This window comes from Ammodytes marinus, assembly GCF_949987685.1.
Source record: "Ammodytes marinus genome assembly, chromosome: 2".
In the NCBI taxonomy this organism is placed as follows: domain Eukaryota; kingdom Metazoa; phylum Chordata; class Actinopteri; order Uranoscopiformes; family Ammodytidae; genus Ammodytes; species Ammodytes marinus.
In genome coordinates this window covers 21739331-21762185 of record NC_137231.1, presented here as the reverse complement: position 1 = coordinate 21762185, position 22855 = coordinate 21739331, and the positions used below count along the sequence as shown (strand labels likewise).

Sequence of the window (22855 nt, the reverse complement as noted above, 5' to 3'; positions counted from 1 at the left end):
ATGGAGCACGCCCTACCAACTGAGCTAAGGGCGCCCCCTGAAGTGTCTTTTCTATTCAAGTTAGCGATTCACTAGAGATCACAAGAAATTACATTGAGAGTTGTTGTTATAAAAACCTTATCTCCTAAAACCTGAGATTGAGCTTTTTTCACAAAGACCTTCTACATTGACTAACGGTATAATGAAAACTTTTACTAATTTGACTAATTACACCATGTGATTGAAGTCCACCTTCTCACCATTGCTGTTTGTTTACGCTTTTCTTTAGCATGTTCTGTTAAATCCCTGTTGGGAAAATTCTAGTTGTCATTAAATTCATTATGTATGTTCTCATTTTTTTCCCGTGTTTGGTCTTTCTTTTCCTTTTAAATAATTTAATTTCTTTACCCGTCTTTCCCCCTCTCATCCAGGTGTCTGACAATTCGTCGGACTCCCCAGAGCCGGAGCCAGTCGGCTGCTTGGAGCCCTTCCTTGTACGGAGGTTGTCTTGCCGGATGATCCAGTTGCCCCCTCTGGCTTTCAGACAGGCGGAACAGTACTACTGTGATCGCAGGCCTGAGACGGACACAGTCACGGTCCCACCACGGCCCACCACACTACCACTACGAACTCCACCACTCATTGCCATCACCTCTGCTGACACAAGCAGGTAGGAAAACGGATGTGCGTCTTTTGCACTGACAAAATGTCTCTTGGAATGGGTCATTAGAGTAAGGGTAGAGTAGGCTGCAGTGGATCAATAAAGCAACTAAAGTGACAGAAGACACATCACTTGCTAAGTACCCGGCCCTGTGCTCGCAGGTATTTTAATGGTGGTTACTGGTGGGTTAACTCATCTGCTATAAATGTAAATTAAATGTATTTTAGATATTTGCCATCATTTCCCAGAATATACTCACATTTTTGAGACTCCATTTGTTTCAGTACGGTATACAAATCTCCCTAAAAGCACTTACAATATTCTTGTAATAATCACTCCATCAGAGTAAACATCTCATTGCCTTTACTTTTAGTTGTTTCATTTATGTAATTGTTGCATTATTAATGCAGTTTTAAGCAGAACAACTCTTTGTATAATTTGAGTTTAAAGCTGCTACAACATCCAAGATTTGACAGTCAGCTGCTTAAAGGCAATGTCAAAACTAAATAATTTTTGTGCAAATATATATTTTCGACTGGTATTGTTGAGCTGGTCTTAATTCTGCATTTTGATTAGAATAATGTGAATCCCACCGATTCATCAAAATAAAGATTGACCCACTCCCCAGGCTAAGTCTGGATAAAGAGCCATGTTTACATGGAGACAATCAGTGATACTCACCACCAAATGACAAGAAGAGGAAAACATAATCTGCATAATTTGTTGTTGTTTGCTAAATATATATAGTGTGGTGACTGCAATGAGAAGAAAAAGATTTGTATACCACAGTAACTGGTTGTAAATATGTGTTTAATGTGGAAATAAATGATGGAAATTAAGGTTAACCGATAGAAATAAAATAAAAATACTATACAATACAATAAAATGTAATACAATACTCTGACAGACTTGTGTAAACAGGTTGTACTTTGAAGTACAACAAGTTTAAGGTAAAGTGTAGCAGTGTGGGTAAAGTTACAAGTGGTGAGTTTGAGAGCTCAAGTCCTGCTAGATGACCCTGACCCTGCTGGTGTGGGGTCAGATGCTGCAGTACAGTCTGCCAGAACAGTTTGAGGCGGTAGTTATTGGGTGCAACTTTCAAAGCTGCCGAGTGTCCTAGAGTCTATGTTCAGCATCCTTAGCCTGCGTAGGAAAAACAATCAATAAACTGACAACTATACCTCAAGTGGCAGAGTAAAGGTGCGCCCACACCAAACGCGCTGGGTGCGGTGGCCAACGCGCCCAACGCACCTGATCTGGCCCTTGATCATTTTGTGTCAAAAAATGGTTCAACGTGCCCAACACACCTACGCAGCTAGTCTCCCTCCCGATATATTTATTCCCCTAATCAACCATGGAGGCGATCAGACCCGACCCGACACAACAGCGATCACGTCCGCACAAAAACAACAACAACACGACCAACAATTGTGCCAAAAGACAAATAAACAGCAACTGAATGGAACAAATAGCCTTAAAACAGCATTGCAGATTCACGCCTCTCGGAAATGAACACAAACAGCAAGGCAGCACCATACCAAACACATTTAGTACAGCAGCATTGTGTGCACGGCAGTACAAAATAAAGGCAATTAGCATATATTACCCTACCTGGCTGTGACAGGGGACTTTGGCTGGCGTAGATATAAACACCGGTGCTTCGCTGTACTTGTCGTGAAAGTTCCCCGGACTTAGCCGTTATGTTTGGGTTCATTACATGGAGGTGGTGGCCGCACACAACCGGGTGAGTTAACTAATGCTATCCGACCGGTGCTCAAGCACAGCCGCACATATTCACTGAATTAACCAGGAAGCCCATTCTCCTGGCTCACTTTCCCCACGTCTTCTAACCCCGAGCGGCATACAGCACCAGCCGCCCGCAAATACATTTCCTCCTCAGTGTTTCTCAGCCTCTGTGTACACTGTCCTCCCACGGTGCCGATGTCCGTGACTGCGGGTCATTCTCCAGGCTGATTGGCTACCGCAGCTAAATGTCATGCGTTGGAGCGTAAAAAGTGAAATTTTTTGAACTCGCGCGTTGATGCGTTGGTGCGGCTTTACCACGAGTAACGCATCAACGCACCTAAAACAATGGTTCCCTATACAAAAATGCCGATTTTCTACGCCTCTACCGCGCCTAACGCGTTTGGTGTGGCCGTACCTTAAGTCGTCATAATATTAATCACAATTAACACATTTTTATGTATGAAAATGTGTTAATCCACAGTCAACTCTCATTTTGCAGAGTGTAGTTAAAATAAAAACAAAGAAAGCTATAACATCCATCCTATTTTCTGCTGCCGCGTGATCATAACAAACACAAATGAAAACTGAAAATACATATACAGGCGACAGAATTTTCAGTGTGATGGATTACCTTTCCAACACAACTTTAAAGTCTCTGCAAATTGAGTTTCGTATGGCGAAAAGAACAGGAACCAATGGCAGTCTGAAAGCTAGGAAATCACTTACTTGGAAAAATCGTTGACAGTAAAGCGAAATATGCTTGATGTGTATCGTTATTATGCAAACAACTGGTATTGAAACCATCCCTGACTGTCTACAAGCTGTAAGGAGTGTGACTCATCCATTAATTTAACAAATAGATTTATGTTTGTCACCACTGTCACTTGCTAATCTTAAAACACAAAATGTAATTGACTTTCAGAAATATGATAAAGAAGATAAAAGCAACCTCTCAGAATATCACAATCAAGATTTGTTCCCTTTTTGTTTCAGAAAAACCTTTGCCACAAAGTATTGTCACATTTGGCAATGTGGCTTGGATTAATCTACAACACAGTGGTCTTATACGTGTCAGTTATCTCTTTTTTTAAACTATAATATATTATTATTTATTATATGTTATATTTGTGACATTTTGTCTAACGTATCCTAAAGTCAAAGTTTTGGAGGGTATATGGATTTTTTTTTTCTCAGTTGGACAACACAAAAAGGGCACAAACAAATGGGAAATGTTCAGCACTCCTTTTATTGTGCATTCAGTCCCTCATGCTCGGAAAACCAGACCATACACCAATTGAGAGAAAAATCACACCCTGCCCGCCTTGAGAGTGCTGAAGAAGGTATCACAGTGGTTCAGATGAAATGATGTCTGGCAGAGACAGACGACAATTGTCCAATCAGCTTGATTGTCTGGGGAAAGACCGAAAAACAACATAACAAAACAGCATTCTGTGTCGAAGGTAGTGGTTCAATGTGGAAGTCATAACTTAACTTTGCAGCAACTGCAAACGGTGCAGAAGTATATCCGGCTAGTTGGAAATGTCATACTAATTAAATGCTCACCACTATCTGTCAGGGGGAAAACTATACATGTAAACAGAAGACAGCGTTGACTTGGCTGGCAAGGACAAAGTGGTGCTCCTCTGATTTGGATGATGGGACTGCAGGGCTCTCACATTGTGAATTAACTATATGGAAATTATTAGTGAGGCACAGCTTATTGTAAAGGCCTAAGCTTGTTAGAATAGCTTTAATTGGAGAATATGTAATTAGTAGACTTGGTAGAGACACTTAAAACAAAAAGAGAGTGTTATTGACTTAGAGACTTCTTCATAGGGAAACAAGAAATGTTGGTGTCACTTTGTTATTTCATATTCTTAGACAGCAGAACAATTTTTGTGGCACTTCTGATGCACCACATTTTTTAAATAGTTCTCTCCACTGAAAAATGGCTGCAAGGACATGTTGGTTTCCAGGACAGTCAGTGTATTCTTGTCTATGTTTCTGACATTTTTTGTCAGTGGCTAAGTGTGTCACACATCTACGTTGTTAACAACATTACTGTAGACAGTCTGTGCCTCCCATAATGAAGAAACACAGTAAAAACTAGAATATTTTCCATTCAATCAGTGTGGTTATGCCAAAAGTATCAGGCATTAATTTGTAACCTGTGCTCTCAGCAAACTTTTATGTGAATTTCAGAAAAGGGCAAACTTTTCCCAAGTGTGTACAACTGAGCACTCCTTGAAAAGCATATTAGATTGACTGGGTAAAAATTGGGTAGTTTAAAAAGAGGTTTGTGTGATTATCTTGAATGTAGACAAAGGCTGGACAGGCCTGTCACTCCCTCCTCTACTTCAGATGGTGGTATCGACTTTTTTCAATTATGTCATTGTTTTTTTTTTGTCTTCTTCTTGGAAGAGTACTTCAAAAGCGAAAGGTTTTTTGTCCAATTGCCTGCAGCACCGAAAAAAGAAACACAATCTGATGTGAGATCAGTGCTTTGTTCGTAATATACAGTAGTACAGGCATGACAACATTATTGGCTTGGATTATATAACTGTTTCGACGTATCATTATTCATCTTTGTCTGAAAAAAAGCCTACCCATTGTATTAAGGCATCAGTCATGTTCCAACATTTTAACACTACATCAGTCCAATTTGACTACTCTCATAACAACACATAGGTATTGACAGGTTAATAAATGTTGGACTTGGGTGATATGTAGCATTTTAAAGAAGCCCATACATCTTAACTTTGCTTCAAGCTTCATTCATCTCAAATTGAGCACAGAAGATATAAAGTTGTGAAACATTAAGAATGAAAGACATGCCACACTATGGCTTAACGAATAATAAACTTTGTCTGTGGATAAATGAGACTGTTGTGGTGTTACTGCACAGGCCAATGATTCTGCCCATTTAACACTACCAGTGCCATTGTCTTTGTCTCTCATCAGTGACATACAAATAATTATCTATGACGTTTGTTCAACCAATAGCATAATTAATTACCGGAAAGTTACCACTCTATTTGACAGAAATGCTGCTTATTTTCAGCTTTATCAAACCCGCTCAACTGACATGCTCATGTTATATGTTCCATACACCCGGTCTGAGCTTGGTAAAACTGCTTTGAGCTTTTTAGGCTATTCTGCTTCATTTAATTGATCTGAATGTTTTGATTGTTGTTGTCTCTTTGTAAGCTTGTTGTGTATTTTCATTGTATATTGTATATGTAATTAACTTCAACGTCATTGTAAAAGAGGGTCACCCCTCAATTGATCTTTTGAGGTTAGATAAAGGAAAATTAAATTACCAACGTAATGGACTGAAGCACAGGTGTGTTTAGATGTACATTTATACTGACAGAGTCTGTATCATAATCAATAATAGTATTGGATATTGGCTTAGTGCTGGATCAAAACAAGCATCCATCAGTACATTGATTTTCCAGTTCAATTGGAAATGAACAGTTGTTCTCCCTCCTTTTTCACTTCTACAAAATATACATACAGATAGATACTGATGAAAGGACCCCATTTTCATGATAGCAATTTCCAAAACCCAACTATTTGTGCATGGATACCAGTGCTGTTTTAGCTTGTTGTGTGGAACTGATTGGAATCATTATTCTATGTGTAAGGTAACATTAGACTGACACTAGACATTAGGTTTCTTAAATGAGTACAAATTTGAATTAAATCCTGGATGGTTTTAAAATATTGTGTGTTAACTAGGACACCACATACTGTGAATCGATCAGTATTTGTTGATAACATGTTCTGTTTAATAAGGTCAGTATTCCCAAGGATACTAATCATCTTGAATCGATAATTATCAACTGCACTGATAGTGACTAAATTAAATCGAAGATAACATATCAAAACAGATATATTAAGTATTTTCAACATGCTGACTGACAGCACATTACGGCATATATAAACAATATTAACTACTGCTGACAGGTTAACATTTCAACAGACGTTTACAAAGTTATTAAGTGCAGCCACAAACATTTATGCAAGGTGTGCTAACATTCAAAGTTGCTTATCCGGTATATTGTTTGAAGAGGGTGACTTCCACTGCACGCTGGGAGTCACCTTTCCCGTGACATATGATCAAAACAATGTAAAATACATTATATCAATATATAAATTAAGTTTCAGATCGGCTCTCAGTATGAGCACTTTTCAGTTTTGCTGCATGTGCTGTATCGGTGTGTCCCTGCAGGGAGTTGGGTTATCTCCAGCTGGTAAGGGTGAACCAACCCAGAGTCAATGCACAAGCTGCTAATTTTTGCATGTGTGGCACACATGTGCACCTATTCTCTTTGCTCTGTGACCTCCCACCACTATTACACTTACCTGCCAATTCTGTTTTTAGTCACCTTATTTCTTTCTCGATACGGTTTCTACTATTAAAGCAGGGGAGATTGCATTCCCCACTCAGTGACTTTCTAGAGTATGGGCTTGAGCTGAAATGGTGGTATAGGGAGAGGAAGGAATGAAAGCAGCCTTCCCTGAAATCCCCTTCCCTGGGGAATGAGGACAAACAAACAGAGCAGAGGAGGGAGATATTTTACAAGGTGGCTGGATGTTTGCACTTCTGCCACTGCACTGACATCACAATGACCCACAGTTAAATGAATTACTGTGTGAAGGTGAGCTTATTTTACTCACAGGGTGTTTTACGACTTCTGTTACGCAAAGTAGGCCTAATCTATTCAGTACATTATTCCCCAGTGTATGTCCACTTCAACAGCACTACCAAATACCCAAATCTCATCTGGACTATACCTACTGGATCAATGAGCTGCTCGTGTGTCGCTTTATTGATTTGGCCTGACTATCACTCCCGCCTCCTGCGTTTCACTCACGGAGACTTTCATGGGAGGTGCTCTGGGTGGGTCCCTCATGTTTAATGTATTATCACGTTACCTATCCGTCGGCGCTTGTTCCTGCAGGGCACTAGAGAAGAAGGGGGACGACAGTGTTGTGTTGTTGTCATGTCTGGATGGACTTACGCGTGGACCGTCCGTCAATTGGACTACAGCTGCGGGGGTTTGCAGAAGTTTGCTTGATATCGAGGAGAAACCTATCGCGCCCGTGTGTGGAGTGTCCTGCACTGAACATCTCGCACAGTCGCAGCAACAAAGGCACCTTGCTGAAATGGGAGTGCACGAAGGAAACGGGGTGCACTTGGAAAGCGGACTCAATTGAGAGTTTCTCATCGTAGCCTCATTCGTGAACACTTCCCCCCCTCTTCCAAACCCTGCTGTTATTGAGGTTTACGTCGTGATGCCTAAATGGGTTATTTATTTTTTGCAATATCCAGTGTGTTTCCGCAGGGCAGTGAGGATAAAGTTTGTGGATTTAAACTTGCAGCCTACGCGAGATCAAAATTGGACGTGAAGCGCGAAAAAAATAACAAGTTGTTTTCAATAAAGCTACTTCGAGGGTTATAATTTAGCCTTCGGGGCTTTTTCTTAATTTAACTAATTTTATTTTTTATCCTGGGGGGAAAAATCCCTTTACTCGGGTCATTCAAATCGAATGCTCCCGAAGTGTTTTTAATTTCCCGAAAATATACATAGCCTATCTATAATTGACATCCAAAACGTGGCGAGGAGGATGGACCCTGTCTGCGGGACAGTGGGGTCGGCGTCTCTAGTCGCCGGCGGCGGCGGAACCGGCGTGAGTGCGAAGGCGCCCAAACATCTGTGGAGGCAGCAGTCTCATCAGCCAGCGCTCTCTCCGCTCCTCCACCACCACCACGCGCTGGTTGTGCGCAAGAACGAACGAGTGAGACAAAGGGGCTTTTCTGACACCGAGAGATACCTCAAGCCGAGGAACATGGACCGGACTTACGCGGTGGACACGGGGCACCGACCCGGGCTGAAGAAATCTAGGATGTCGTGGCCGTCATCGTTTCAAGGTCTTCGACGGTAGGGTCCACGGGGACAAAACCTTTCATCGTTGTGTTGTCTTTCTAATATCCCTCGGTGAAGATGGGCGTTGTGTGTGTGTGTAGCCTATGTGCGTGTGCCTGCCTGCCTGATGCGAGAGAGCGGATAAGTATTTTGGCTCGTATTTAGTACTTAACTTTGAGGGCGTTAGATGACATTTTTGCTCAGCCTATATACTCGATATTTGCTTAACATCACTTTTTGTTTTAAACTGTCGAAAGTAGTTCTTATCCCCGCCAATTGTTAATGGCAAAGGAAGGATGGATAAAGTCGGTCGGTAGCGAAATAGGGAAACAAGAAAAGAGATTGAAAAAATATATATCACCATTAGAATGTAGAGCTTTATGTTTCTCTTCATACCTTTTCCACAACTTATCATTTTTTTCCCAATATTTTTAAGGGAGGTCACAGGCGCTTTTGTGTGAAATAGCTCAGAAAGATGTATCCTCAAGGATGCGTAAATCTGTCCAAACAAAGGTTAAAGTCAGAAGGGTTAACTTAAGTGAGTGGTTTAGGTATCACAGGATTTTACGAGTCTGCTCATATCTGTTAGTCGGGCTATATATGGCACACTTGGCAGGCAGTGATGGTGGATTCGGTGTAGAATCACATAAGATACTGATGGAAATGAAAGGTAGGCGTTGACTAAAGGCAGCTCACTGGCAACATTCATATGCCCTTTTCCCTGAATACAACACATGCAGGCAGAAGCCACATTGTGTCCTTTACGATATGTGTTTATTGATCTTAAGGGATTACTCCCCCATTAGCTTGAGGATCACAGAGTATCATCCTTTTTCATGTGTGTAACTGAAACTACTCTCTGGTAGAGAGAGTGGATTTACCTCACCTCTAATTCACAGCGACCACATTCTCTGAAATAACATGCACATGAATCTGAATCGCTCGTTTCTGAGAAAGTGCTGGGTCTTTTTGCTTGCACATTATTATACCAGAGTAGCTTGTGTTTGAGGATGTAATGTAATGTTTGCAGTTTAAGTGAAGTCTTGGCTATGTAAAGATAGATACAAAAAGCAGCTCTGCACTCAGACAGCCCGGGTGTGTTGGGGAAATGTTTCTGCTCTAATTACTCACTTGTTCTGGGAAGGAGGGAGGAAAAAAGAAAAAAAAGACCAACTGAAATGAAATCTGAGAAGGTCACCTCAGCTGCCTGGCTTAAGTGACTGTTAAGGATGTATGTTTCTGCCAAGCAAGTTCACTGTTTCCTTTCTTTCTTCATTTTGTAAAAATAAATAAATACATTGCTTCAGATATGAGTGATACTTGCCTGCAGGTCCAGTTATTTGTCCACTATAGAAAAGCGTACTGGCTTGTCTATAGCCGACAGACAGAGTGGTCCCTGTTGCACAGTGGCAAAACAGTCACACGGAGGAGAGAGGGAAGGGAGTGATGACAGCACAGATGGAAGTGACATTGTAAAGTGTTGTGCTGGGCTAAAACACCCATGTGATGTTAGAATGCTGCATTGTAATTATTATCATTATTATATTTAATAGGAAATGTTCATGCAATTCAACTGCATCGAAGATCACTCAATCTTTTGACATCTGCTTCAGGAGGGTAATTATTCACAAATGAGCCGAAACAAATTGAATTTTAGACAGGAGGTTCGTTGTTTAAGAGGCACATTGCACTCCAGCACATACACACTAACAACAGGCCAAATCAAATTATGCCCTTGACCACAACAGCTCAGCACACAACTATTTGTAGATTGTTTTTTGTTTCTGTTCGTCCATTGGGTTGCATGCCAGTGTGCCTCTTAAGGGCTTCCATCTGTTCTGGACGTCATTAGAGGAACACACCTTTTTATTAGGGGTGGCAATCACAATATACAGTCCTTTTCATGGCGCATTGTTTGCAGTAACAACGGAGGTGATTATGTGACGCACAGCATATTGCAAGACAAGCAGAACAGCAGCTGTTGTGTCAAAGAAAGACAGCGGAGGTTCAAATGTGTAAATTACATGACACTTAAACCTTCTAATAGCACACTGGCACAGACAAACAAGTTATTTCATTTGGTTCATGGCAACAACAAGCTTAGTATATTGCCTTTTTGACTATTGTCTAAACACCAGTGAGTTTGTCCTCTTGGCTTTTATTGCATATCTTGCATTGATTTTAAAAGCCTTTTAACAGCCTTTGTAAACATGCAGCTAATCTAAAGGAAGATGGCGACCTTTATAATAATAATAACGTTACTCAGTATAGTCACACTTTACAGATAAGCTGACACAGAGGTGGTGTGCAATGCATGTGTGTATTACATTGAACTGCACTTCATCGACTTTTCCAATTAAAGAGGCAGCAGCAGGTCACATGAAAAAACTGAGCATCCAAGTTTGTTGCTGCAAGTCAGAAAGACAAGACGACTTTCTTGATTATAGCAGACAGAAATAAAAAACTTCCGAGGCTGTGTCCCTGTAGACAACTAATATGAAGAGGCGGGTAGTTGCTCAACACATGCACTTGATATCAATCGTGCGTATAGAGAGAGACAGCAAATCCTCCTCCCAGAGGATTGTTGATGTTGCTGTTTGTGGCTGAGTGGCTGGTTTTGGCGCAAGGTCCAGCAGCCCCAAGGTTAAACACATCACCCAAATGTGTCACAATCTACGCTTGGCCAGTGACGCTGCTCAAGGCCCTCTTCAAGACCTCTACAAGAATCTGGAGCATCTTTTGATGAGGAGCTGGCATTTCTCCTATTCCCCCTTCCATACGGCCCTGCCTGACCCTGCCATGGGAGCACTGCAGGGGACTGTCAGTCAGGAAGGAGGTTGATGATTTCTCTCCTCTGTCTTGCCGGTGAAAAAAAGGAAACAACAAGAAAAAATGAAACCTCCTAAGTAGGGAGGGAAAGGAATGGAAGGTTCTCCATCTGGACATTTTTTCCCCTTGGCAGATTGGAAAACCTAACCCTGCCCTGTCACTTCACGCTGTATTTAGCAGTCGTTGATTTTTTCTCCAGACAGTTCTCCTCCTTCTGTGGCTGTCACTGCCATAGTGAGTATTTTAGCCAGTATAAGGGGTGTAAGTGAGAAAGGCAAGAACTGCTATATGTGTCTATATTTAACCCAAATCACGGCTATAAACACAGTCCTACAGCATCTAGGCTGCTACAGAACCACCGCCACTAATAGTATATATGTACTGTATGGCTTTACTCCAAGGCATTATGAAAGATTTCTGGAACATGCTAACGAACAAATAGCATGCTAACGAACAAATAGCGGACATGCTACTAAACTTCCCATAAGCAGAGACCAGCATCAAACATCTTGTGAGATTTTCTTCTGTATTTTAGAATCGCACAGCGTGTAATGCAGCCAGAGCTGATAATTATGTGAATGTCAGCCCTTTTATCTGGGTTTTATTGACCTGTTCATTCAGGGGGAAAAGGAAAGCGTATTGAGTATGTTCGTGAGACCGGTTCGTTGACTTAAATGGGCTTTGAAATATGAGCATGTGCAATGGGAAGTAGCTGATAGAGAGACATATTGAAGTGGAAAACCGAGTCTGTCAAACATGGGATAAAGCCACAGTCCCTTAGGAGAAAGCCAAATGATCAGGGCACGGTTTCCCGATAACGTCCTCTCTTAGCGAGCTACGAAGACTCCTACGTTATGACTTACCAAAGTTGTTTACCTCTGTAGTCGTGGTTCCCGAACGGTGTCTTAGGAGAAACACTCCTTACTTCGTTCGTACACTGCTGAAATCAGTTGCTCCGAGTTCGATTATCCATTTCCTGCTCATTTCATGCGCAGCTGCATCTGTATGCTGTCTAATCAAATCTACCCGTGCATTTCTAGTGTAATATAAAGTCATAAATTAGTTTGTTGAATCATCATCTGTGTTTTGGAACTCTTGTTTTATAATCAAAGTATCTTTAAGAACACTAATCATGTTACTTGGTGGGTCAGTAATGAAACTGAAAGTAGACATAATATCGCCAATAGCCTATATAAATAAACAGACGGCCCAAACAGCGTCCAAATGAGCTAAAATCCTAAATACAATAAACAGTGGCACACTTATTTTAAGGTAAGCTTTAATTGATTATTCATTAATTTTTTCGCACGTTTACATGTTTTGAGGCGGAGAATCCGACGCACTCTGCCCGGGCTCAGCTGACAGCTCTCAGCTGTCAGCTGAGCCGGTGTGGAACACAGTGCGGAGGTTCTAGTGTTAACCATGTCGAACATACTACCATAGCCTATACTAATTTAAAAAAAGATATAGAAAATATAGAAACAGCGGACGAGATGAAGATTGTTTACAGCAATTATTTTCACCATGAATGACTTGTGGCAGTTCCATGCGCAACAGGGATGTCACTCGTGTCCGTTTTACGCATGGTGCTTTACGGAAGGAAATGTGGGGGTTTGTATCTCTGGCGATGCCACAGCGATCGCAGGGACTTTCACTTGTGTCATTAAACTTATACATCTGACTGTATTTCATATCACAGGGACACAGCGATGACTGTATTTAATAACAAACTGATAAAAACGATCCGACTGTAGGCTATAGTGTATCACGTATAAATTATTTTCATATTGAGGGACATCGCATCCATTCAGTTAATGCTGATTGTCAAGTCAGTTAGATGACTAAAAAGTAGGCTACTTGTTCATATAGTTTGAACACAATGGCCCTCATTTATCAAACTTGCGTGGAAACTGGTGCAGATTCTGGCGCAAATACCTCCCTACGCCAGGTATCGCGTGGTATTTATCAAACATTCGTATCTCGCCAATCTCAGCGTACGCCAGGCCATTATTGATAAATGCGGCGGCTGAAAACAATCGTATCACGCCCCTATATTTTCTCAGTTTACAGGCCTCGCCCAGAGGTTTTACGACATGGATATGCACATTACGGCACAGAAGAGGAACTTCTCTGAAGTACAAATTGAAAGAATAACAGCGAAAGTAGAAAAAAAAGAGTTTCATTTCAGAGCATTACAAGCGACATCAAAGAACGACAGAAGGCAGCAGTTAGGAAGGAAATAACTGCTGCGGTCAACAGCGTTGGTGTTGACAACAAACGATCTCCAGCTGAGGATTTTGCATTTGAGGTTTACATCAGAAGGCTATCGCTCAAATTCTATAAAACAGCATATACAATTATATGTCGCCATTTCTTTACATAGACGTCGAAGAAAAAGTGGTCTGACTCAAAAATCGCCACTAAAAAAAGCGTGTTGCTGTTCTGAAATGCAACCAACTGGGCTGGGGGTGCGGGCATAATATAAGTGGTAGAGGAGAAAAAGACGCACCAACTGTCCGATAATGGTCCCCATAAAAGAAATACACGTCTGCAGAGATGTGAATGATTAAAATGTATTGGCCCTTTTAGATAGCACTACTCAAAAGGGGTTTAAAAACTAAAAATAACACATTTTGCGTTTTACTGTATGACAGCACGAGTGGTCAGCCCGGCTGTCAGCTGCACAAGCCGACCCGGCAACGATCAGCTGTGAGAGCGCCCACTGTCCTGCTCCACCAGCAGATCGGAAAAACGTGCCGGTTAACGGTGGAAATAAATCGCTCGCTTAAAATGTTAAGCTGAATGTTGTGCCGTGTATTTTTTAACATAAAGAGCAGTGTAGGCCTACTACATATTTAATAGGCTGCTTAGGCTAACATTTTGAATGAATGCAGCCCTCGTGCCTCAGTGTCCCCTCAGCTGCTCCAAGTCGGAGACAACTGCCCTTACGCAGTCCCATGCAGCGCTCCTAAGTGGCCGGTGTGCACACTATTGAATCAGCTCTCCTACTACATAAGCTGCACAATTTGAGCAAACACTGCATTTGTATTATCTTCTAATAATTGTCCAACAAAGTCATCGGCTACCCGGCACAGCCTGCACTGCGAGTCCATGCTGTTTACAAACTTGCGTACACGAGCTGAGAGCTGGCGTGGGATTTGAGCGTATCCTACGCTCACGTCCATATTGATAAATGCCGAGATTTGCGTGGAAATGTACGTACACCCATTTTTCTGGTCTACGCACGGTTGATAAATGAGGGCCTTTGTGAATCAGAGTTAATGGTATTCTGCTAAAATATATAATAGCCTAAGCCTACTTTAAATATACGTGATATACACTATACAATTGGATCGTTTTGAACAGTTTGTTATTAAATACAGTCATCGCTGTGTCCGTTTGATATGAAATACAGTCAGATTTATTAGTTAAATGACACAAGTGAGAGCTGAAACATCCCTACGGTAGAGCTAAGAAGGCTCTGAGGGCGCTCCAGACCAACCTTACCAACGTATGCCATACGAAAGAGATTCGTAGCAAAGAACGTTTCGGGAAACAGGCGAAACGTTAAGTAGGAACTCTACGTAGGGGTTACGAATGACGTAGCGTTAAGAAGGCTCCAAGAAGGCTTTGGGAAACCAGCCCCTGATCTGCTTGAGTTGATTCGCAGGTAAAGTAGTGCAAGCCAACAGATATATTCTGAAAGTATACATATATATTTACAATTATATCAAATGAGGGGATAAATACTTTTCTTCTTTGTAACTCAAACGTTATTTCAGCTAAAAGCACCATTTCTAAAGAGTAGAGAATGGATAAGCTGACTTCCTAGCCAAGCTTAATGCACAGACAGCAATCTATAAAAGAGTTCTTCATGTGGAATTGGTTAGCCATCATAGCTGACCTTGATGCTCTTTTGAGGAACAGGCAGTGATAACATATCATTTTCTAATCGATTTCTTATTATTTCAGTGTCGGAACAAAAAAGGTTGCAGCAGATATTCGATTTGAGGTAGACACAGGCAATTCTTTGAGATTAATCCATAATACAGCTATTTTCATATCTGCATACAAAGGAAAAAGGGACATTTTGTTAGAGTAAGTTGTGGGTAAAATAAATACTGATTACTCCACTGGAAGAATGAACACTTAATGCACACATCTGTTGTTGTTGAGCACTGCTTTAAGACAACATTCTTAAGGAACATGTTTGTCCAATGTGAAAACATAACAATGTCCAGCAGGAGTCATAGGCCAATGTCTGTTACTGGCTCTAGGAAAGTGTTGCTGCTCCATGAAATTGTTGTATTATTACGGTCATATTTCGAATAGAAACACAGCTTGTTTGAAGCGAAGATTGGTCATTTAATTTAACCACCCAGAACATATATTTGTTTTCCATAGCTCCCCCCTGGGTCCGTTTTCCTCACTGATCATCTGCTAGGCTAATAAAATTCATGAATTCATTTTCGAAGGACAGCCTTGTAAAGGGCTACAAGCCAAATCCTCTCTAGACTGCCTGCTTGATGCTGGGTGATTCCCTGAGCTCTTAGCTGCTGTGCTGTACTAATCAAATTACACTCAGCTGGATGATAAAGACTCTGGCTGGTCTAGTGACTGCTCTGGTCTAGGCTCTGCTATGAGAAAAAAAAAAATAAGGACGTTTAAATTATTGTGTATTTCTCTCAAGATATCTTTATTAAAGCTGCGGAGACAACTACGCAAACAGTAATTACTTGTCAGCATCAATAACACTTTATAAGGAAAAGGGTATTGCAGAACTCCACTAATCGCATCATCTTTAATATTCATCAAAGTTGCTTTGTTTGACTACCTTCCGAAGAACTTATCAATATGCAACTTGAAAGCTGACTGTAAAATGATTAATAATAATTGTTACTTATATATTTAATTTTTCAAGAGCAGGCGTCACAAAGTACATCAAAAAACAAACAAGCAGGCCTCTGCGTTGGTGTAGTGGGTAGAGAGCATACCATGTGGACTGAGTCTTTTTCGCAGTGGCCGCAGGTTCAAATCCGACCCGTGGACCTTTACTGCATGTCATCCCCCCTCTCTGTCTCCCCATTTCAACTCTGTTTCTCTCCCTATTATCAAATAAAGCTTGAGAATGCAAAAGATAATCTTTAAAAAAAAATAATAAGTGAAAGAGCTTAAGACAATAAATGCCAAAAACACACAAGAAACACAGAGAAACTAGTGTAAAGACTTTACGATTGGAGTAGCGTGGGACCTTTTGAAACACTTTGTCAGGAACTTGACAGCAGCAGCATTTTGGACCAATTGTTTTTTTGCTATAAAGAGAGGAAAGAGAATGACTATAATCAAGCTTGGATGAAATAAAGGCATGTAGTATAATCATCTCCATCCTGGTGTTTGACAATGTTTCTCAACTGGTGAAAACAGGAGCAAACCAAGCTATTTACATGTCGGTCCAGACTCAAAGCCCTGCCATTAGATATGCCCAGATAAGGACTATAGGTTTACCAGAATACGTTAATAAGAGCCAAGAATATCCATTTCCTTGGGGACAACATCATCAGTGGCATAAATGAGAACTTGTGTTTTATTAGTAGAATTTTTTTTTTTTACCATTCAATCTTTTTTGGAGCTAAGAGAATTCCGTAGTTTGAGACATTTTAAGTTTCAAATGAAAAGGACTGATTATCGTCTACTTGATAATGAAAGAGATATCTTGCTAAAATGATTTAATATTTGCATGAGTGGAAGCATGTACAATGCAAACGGTGTTAGGCAAATGCATAAATAAAAACTTTATAAAAATATCCTTGTTTTAGCCGACGGCCTCGTTTATGATCATCAGAGAAAATATTAGACCATTTAATTAACATTTACAAGTTCCTCCTAGGAAGTTTAAGTGGTGGTGATCAGGCTCTCCCTTAAAGCGGGTGGTAGTGGGATTGCTTATCATTGGGATTGGCCAGGAGTGAGACTTAAAAGAAAATTGTCTGTTGCAGATTAATATGCTTAAAGCTGGGGTGGAGGATTTGGGGAGAAAATGACAGTTGGGATAGAGATTCGAATTCAAATACATCAACTGCTCCACTTGTTCTCTTTGGTCCCTGTCCTATGGTCCCTCCCTGACACGCTCTACACCAACAAAGTCGTGCCAAAGTAAATGGACAGTGCCAACAGCCAATAAGAACAGACAATCGGAGCCTCGGTCTGATAGGTCAAAGTGTACAGCTCATGTTAACTTTGACCAATCAGAAATCATACTTTATACTCAATGGCATGCTGATCAAGTAGACAACATTGGGGAGCAACACCTTTCCGCACATCCAGTGATATCACAATGATATGACAGGATCTCACCCAATGACTGTAATATAGCAGTTAGGTTGCAACAGATAGAAGGGTGGCAACATTATTGGATAACATCTACTTGGAGATATTCACAGGAGATAACCATCCTGACAGTCAGTTCCATGAAAATGATCAGTGTTCAAACTGTATTGAAGGGAGCTGTCGTGGGAGCTGTCAGTCATGCAGGGCTCTAAATGCGCCATGCATGGTGCTTGATTTCTCTGATTACTTCCCTCAGCTTTTGATTATTCTATTCTTTTTTTCCGACTGCCAATTCCCCTTTTTTCTCTTTCAATCACTATGTTCTCTTGAGGCATTTTTTCTTCACCTCCTGATTTACTGACGCAAACACAGTCACGCTCAAAAATAACAACACGGGTGTGTGCACATACTGACATACAGTTACTGCGCTGTTTTCATCTTATCCTTCCAGCTTTCCTATGGTATTTTTCTCTTTGTCTCTTTTGCTCTCATACATGCTGTTTATGTCAATTGATTCCCCTTCCTCTTTTAGCATATACGGCCTGAATGCTTGGCCTCTTGGGACCAGATGTCTTCTGCCGCGTCTGTCAGCTCTCATTTAAAGACCTGCCTGCCACATACACTTCACATCACATCCAGCCTTCTCTGGTCAAGAAACATGAAAGAAACAGGGTTGCATCCCCAGAGCTTGAATTGCAGCCTTCTTCTAGCTTTACATCAGTGTTAGGATAAGATAAGATATACCTCATTGTCCCAGAGGAAATTTGTCTTGGGTAGAAAAGTGCTGACAACATCTGCAACAAAAACCCATACATTAAATATCAATCAATCATTACATTCGTAACAGTACAATACATAGAAGTACATAACAAGACAACTATGTTCTTCAGTACAGGAAAGGTACAATAGAGATAATCCACTTGATTGAGAGGAGATTGCCCGTGCCCTAATATAAAATGGGGCGACAGTGGCTCAGGTGGTAGAGCGGGTCGGCTGATGATCAAAGGGTTGGAGGTTTGATTCCCGCCCTGCCACTTGTGTCATGGTTGTTGTGTCCTTGGGCAAGACACTTCACCCACCTTGCCTCGTGTGAATGTCGATAGTAAGCCTGCTATTGGTGTATGAATGTGTGTGTGAATGGTAACGTGGGAATGGGAACAGGTCTCTCTTGAAAAAGAGTCTCCGGTCTCAATGGGATTTACCTGTAGAAATGATAATTAAAGCTGGGGTGGAGGATTTCGGGAGAAAATGGCAGTTGGGATAGAGATTCAAATCCAAATACCTCAACCGCTCCACTTGTTCTCTTTGCTCCCTCCCCTATGGTCCCTCCCTGACACGCTCTACACCAACAAAGTCATGCCAAAGTGAATGGACAGTCCCAACAGCCAATAAGAACAAAGAATCTGAGCCTCGCTCTGATTGGTCAAAGTGTACAGCTCATGTTAATTCTGACCAATCAGAAATCATATACCCCAGCTTTAAGCAAAATAAAAGAGTAAAAGTGTAAATTAAATGGACCCTTTTTTTAGCAAATGCCTTGAATACATTCCCCTACTATCATTATTACAAGTGCTATCTGCAATTTTTTTTTTTTTTTGCGCTAGGTTGCTACTTCCAGCTCAAAATAATGTTTGTTCTTATTGGTTGCCACTCCCATCAGGCCTTAAGCCTGGCAAGTTCATAGTATATATCCTTCATTGCATCAATGGTGGAAAGCAGAAGCAAACATTTGGCAAAGGTGACAAGGTCTAGATATTTCTCTTTGGAGTTGGTAGACCAAGCCAAAATTAGAAGGCCAGATAATAAATGTTTCTTTCCCTTCCTTTTGTTTGTGGTATACAGTAGAATACAGCTTGAATGTTTTGATAGTCAGAAAACTATTTAACTTGAAAGTGTTTATGGTGACACACAAACTGTCAAATGCTAAGGCTTACCAGCAGTTATGCTGCCGCTTTTGTGGTGCACAGTATAACTATATTGAAGAGACAGAAGGTCATCTGTAATTTGCATTTTCTTTCCTTGATATTTATTAAAATGGGAAGCAGCCCATCTGAAGGATTGCCTGAATAATTCATGGTTCATCAGTGATGTTTATTTAAAGATCTCCTATTATACTACTTCTCTGGTCTTAATTTCTTGTTAAAAACTGCTATAGAGCAACTTGACACGAATCACATCACAAAAAAACATGTAGATTTTCGGGAAACTCTTCCTCTCATCTGAGCGCGCACTGCAGTCTCTCTCAACACTCAGCTTTGTGCTTCTCCGCCCCTCCTGCAAACCCCACTCCGTTGTGATTGGTTACCTTCCTTCCGGAACACTTTCAGTGGCGCGAGCATGGGCGCGAGGCAGACTTGAGCAGGAAGGTGGGGGCATGTTGCTGCATTACCATACATGGAAACCTGATGGAAACATCCGCTTGTGTGACGAAAAGAATGTCCGGAAATTCTGAACCGCTTTGAACACGTGACTTCTCGACCGGCTGCCCTAGTGTTTAGTGCTCTGCACAGGCACCCCAGACGGTCAGCAGGGAATACGTCTTAATGCATGTACGTCATTATTTGATACGCTAGTATGGTTAAACATGACTATAAATCATTATAACAACGTTTATAGGTCATAAAAGTCAAAAAGTATCATAGGTCCTCTTTAAAAAAAATTAATGCCATTTTCAGATTTTCAATAAAGCTTGAAAGGTTCAGACATTACCAGTTCATCACTACAGTCATTAACAAATAGTAATTGTTTTGCCAAATATGGCTTAATACTGCGTTTACTGTCAGCTTGCGTGGGGAAATGCTATTGCCAGCAAAAAATGCAAGCAAACATAGATGTGAAAAACAACTGTTCACAACCTATTCTGCAGGATGCAAATGGAAGCAGTGTATTGACATATATTTTTGCTTTTTATTTTATATATAATATATCAAAATTATTATATTAATATTCTTAGTATAGTGATGGACTGGATGCATGTTGAATGTGCTGCTGCAGGAGTTGTTTGAACAGTTTCTATTTTTTCCCTGACCCACTGCAACTGACATGAATTCAAGTTCAGCATGTCAAGCTCCGTATGGAGAATGCAGTTATTATTTACTGCTTACTAACACACCTACTGGGTAGCATACCCAGTATGGGTATGCGTTTATTTGATATTGAAAAGATTTTTGGTGGAGTACCAGTTTTAAGACAATGTATCCTGACTCATATTCATGTCAGTATGGGGGATTATACTTTCTATTAAATGGGCCCAGTCCCTTTTTCTTATTAACAGGGGATGGATTTTGAAGAAGACCCATAGGGAGGAATAGAGAGCCCGGTCTTGTGGGCTCCCACTACACTAAGTACAAATCTTCAGATTGTGTAGCAATCCTTCGGTGACATCATTATCACAAGTTGGATATGGCTTCCTGGCTTTGCTGGATTTTACAATTTATAATGATTGTGAGCTACCTGATTTTTCCTAAACTTTGGTACCATATCAAGGACATTTTCACAGCATTATTATTTTGTAAATGTTGTCTGATATATGTTTTTGTAAAAGCAAAATTAAAAAGTCTTTATTTTTCCCTGATGCTGTAGATCTGTTTTTACTCATACATTTAGCCGTGCATCTTTCTCAAAATGCTTCTTATGGCCTAGTTCTGGAAAGCTTCTACACAAACAGTTTCCCCCTGCAATGTTTACAGTATTTGTTCAGCGTGTCATTCACCATCTGTATAAATACTCAGATTCAAGGATACACACAATGGCCCTCATTTATCAATTTTGCGTGGAAACTGGTGCAGATTCTGGCGCAAATACCTCCCTACGCCAGGTGTCGCGTGGTATTTATCAAACAGTCGTATCTCGCCAATCTCAGCGTACGCCAGGCCGTTATTGATAAATGCGGCGGCTGAAAACGATCGTACCACCACCCCTATATTTTCTCAGTTTAGAGGCCTCGCCCAGAGGTTTTACGACATGGATATGCGAATTACGGCACAGAAGAGGAATTTATCTGAGGTAGAAATTGACAGAATAACAGCGAAAGTAGAAAAAAAAGAGTTTCATTTCGGAGCATTACAAGCGGCATCAAAGAACAACAGAAGGCAGCAGTTAGGAAGGAAATAACTGCTGCAGTCAACAGCGTTGGTGTTGACAAAACGATCTCCAGCTGAGGATTTTGCATTTTAGGTTTACATCAGTAGGCTACTATCGCTCAAATGCTATAAAACAGCATATACAATTATATGTCGCCATTTCTTTACATAGATGAAGAAAAAGTGGTCTGACTCAAACATCGCCACTAAAAAAAGCGTGTTGCTGTTCTGAAATGCAACCAACTGAGGGTGCGGGCATAATATAGCCTAAGTGGTAGAGGAGAAACAGACGCACCATCTGTCCGGTAATGGTCCCCATGAAATAAATACAGGTCTGAAGAGATTTGAATGATTAGAATGTATTGGCCCTTTTAGATAGCACTACTCAAAAGGGTTGTAAAAACTAAAAATAACACATTTTGCGTTTTACTGTATGACAGCAGGAGTGGTCAGCCCGGCGGTCAGCTGCACAAGCCGACCCGGCAACGATCAGCTGTGAGAGCGCCCACAGTCCTGCTCCACCAGCAGGTCGGAAAAACGTGCCGGTTAACGGTGGAAATAAATCGCTCGCTTAAGCGATCAATAACATATTAAAAGAGGAACTAACATCTAAAAAGTGCGTCAAATAAATAAAATGTTAAGCTGAATGTTGTGCCGTGTATTTTTTATCATAAAGAGCAGTGTAGGCCTACTACATATTTAATACTGTGGCTAACATTTTGAATGAATGCAGCCACCGTGCCTCAGTGTCCCCCCAGCAGCTCCAGACGGAGATAACTGCCCTTACGCAGTCCCATGCAGCGCTCCTAAGTGGCCGGTGTGTGCACTATTGAATCAGTGCTCCTACTCAGTTGCGCACCATAAGCTGCACAATTTTAAGTGATTAATATCTTTATTTCGGTCTGAGCAAACACTGCATTTGTATTATCTTCTTATAATTGTCCAACAAAGTCATCGGCTACCCGGCACAGCCTGCACTGCGAGTCCATGCTGTTTACAAAATTGCGTACACGAGCTGAGAGCTGGCGTGGGATTTGAGCGTATCCTACGCTCACGTCCATATTGATAAATGCCGAGATTTGCGTGGAAATGTACGTACACCCATTTTTCTGGTCTACGCAAGATTGATAAATGAGGGCCATTGTGTTTTGGTGACCAACACTACATGTTAACCTGACTTTGACTCTTTACAATAAACTATACAGTCCCTTTTAATTTGTGGGATAGCTTTCTTCCTCGGCATTAGGATTACAGATTATAGACTTGATTAGCATTCAGTCACATTGACATGTGTCAAG

At 41.0% G+C, this 22855-nt stretch overlaps 1 protein-coding gene across 1 annotated transcript in view; it reads left to right on the top strand.

Annotated features, from left to right (window-relative positions):
* Window positions 1–467: 467 nt before the first annotated feature.
* The window catches only part of pde4d (phosphodiesterase 4D, cAMP-specific), a 143584-nt gene continuing 121196 nt past the window's right edge, over window positions 468–22855 (top strand). Inside the window, exon 1 of the mRNA XM_080047821.1 lies at window positions 468–649. Coding sequence (XP_079903947.1) covers window positions 495–649 — 155 coding nt within the window. The 5' untranslated portion in view covers window positions 468–494. The remainder of the gene's footprint in view (window positions 650–22855) is intronic.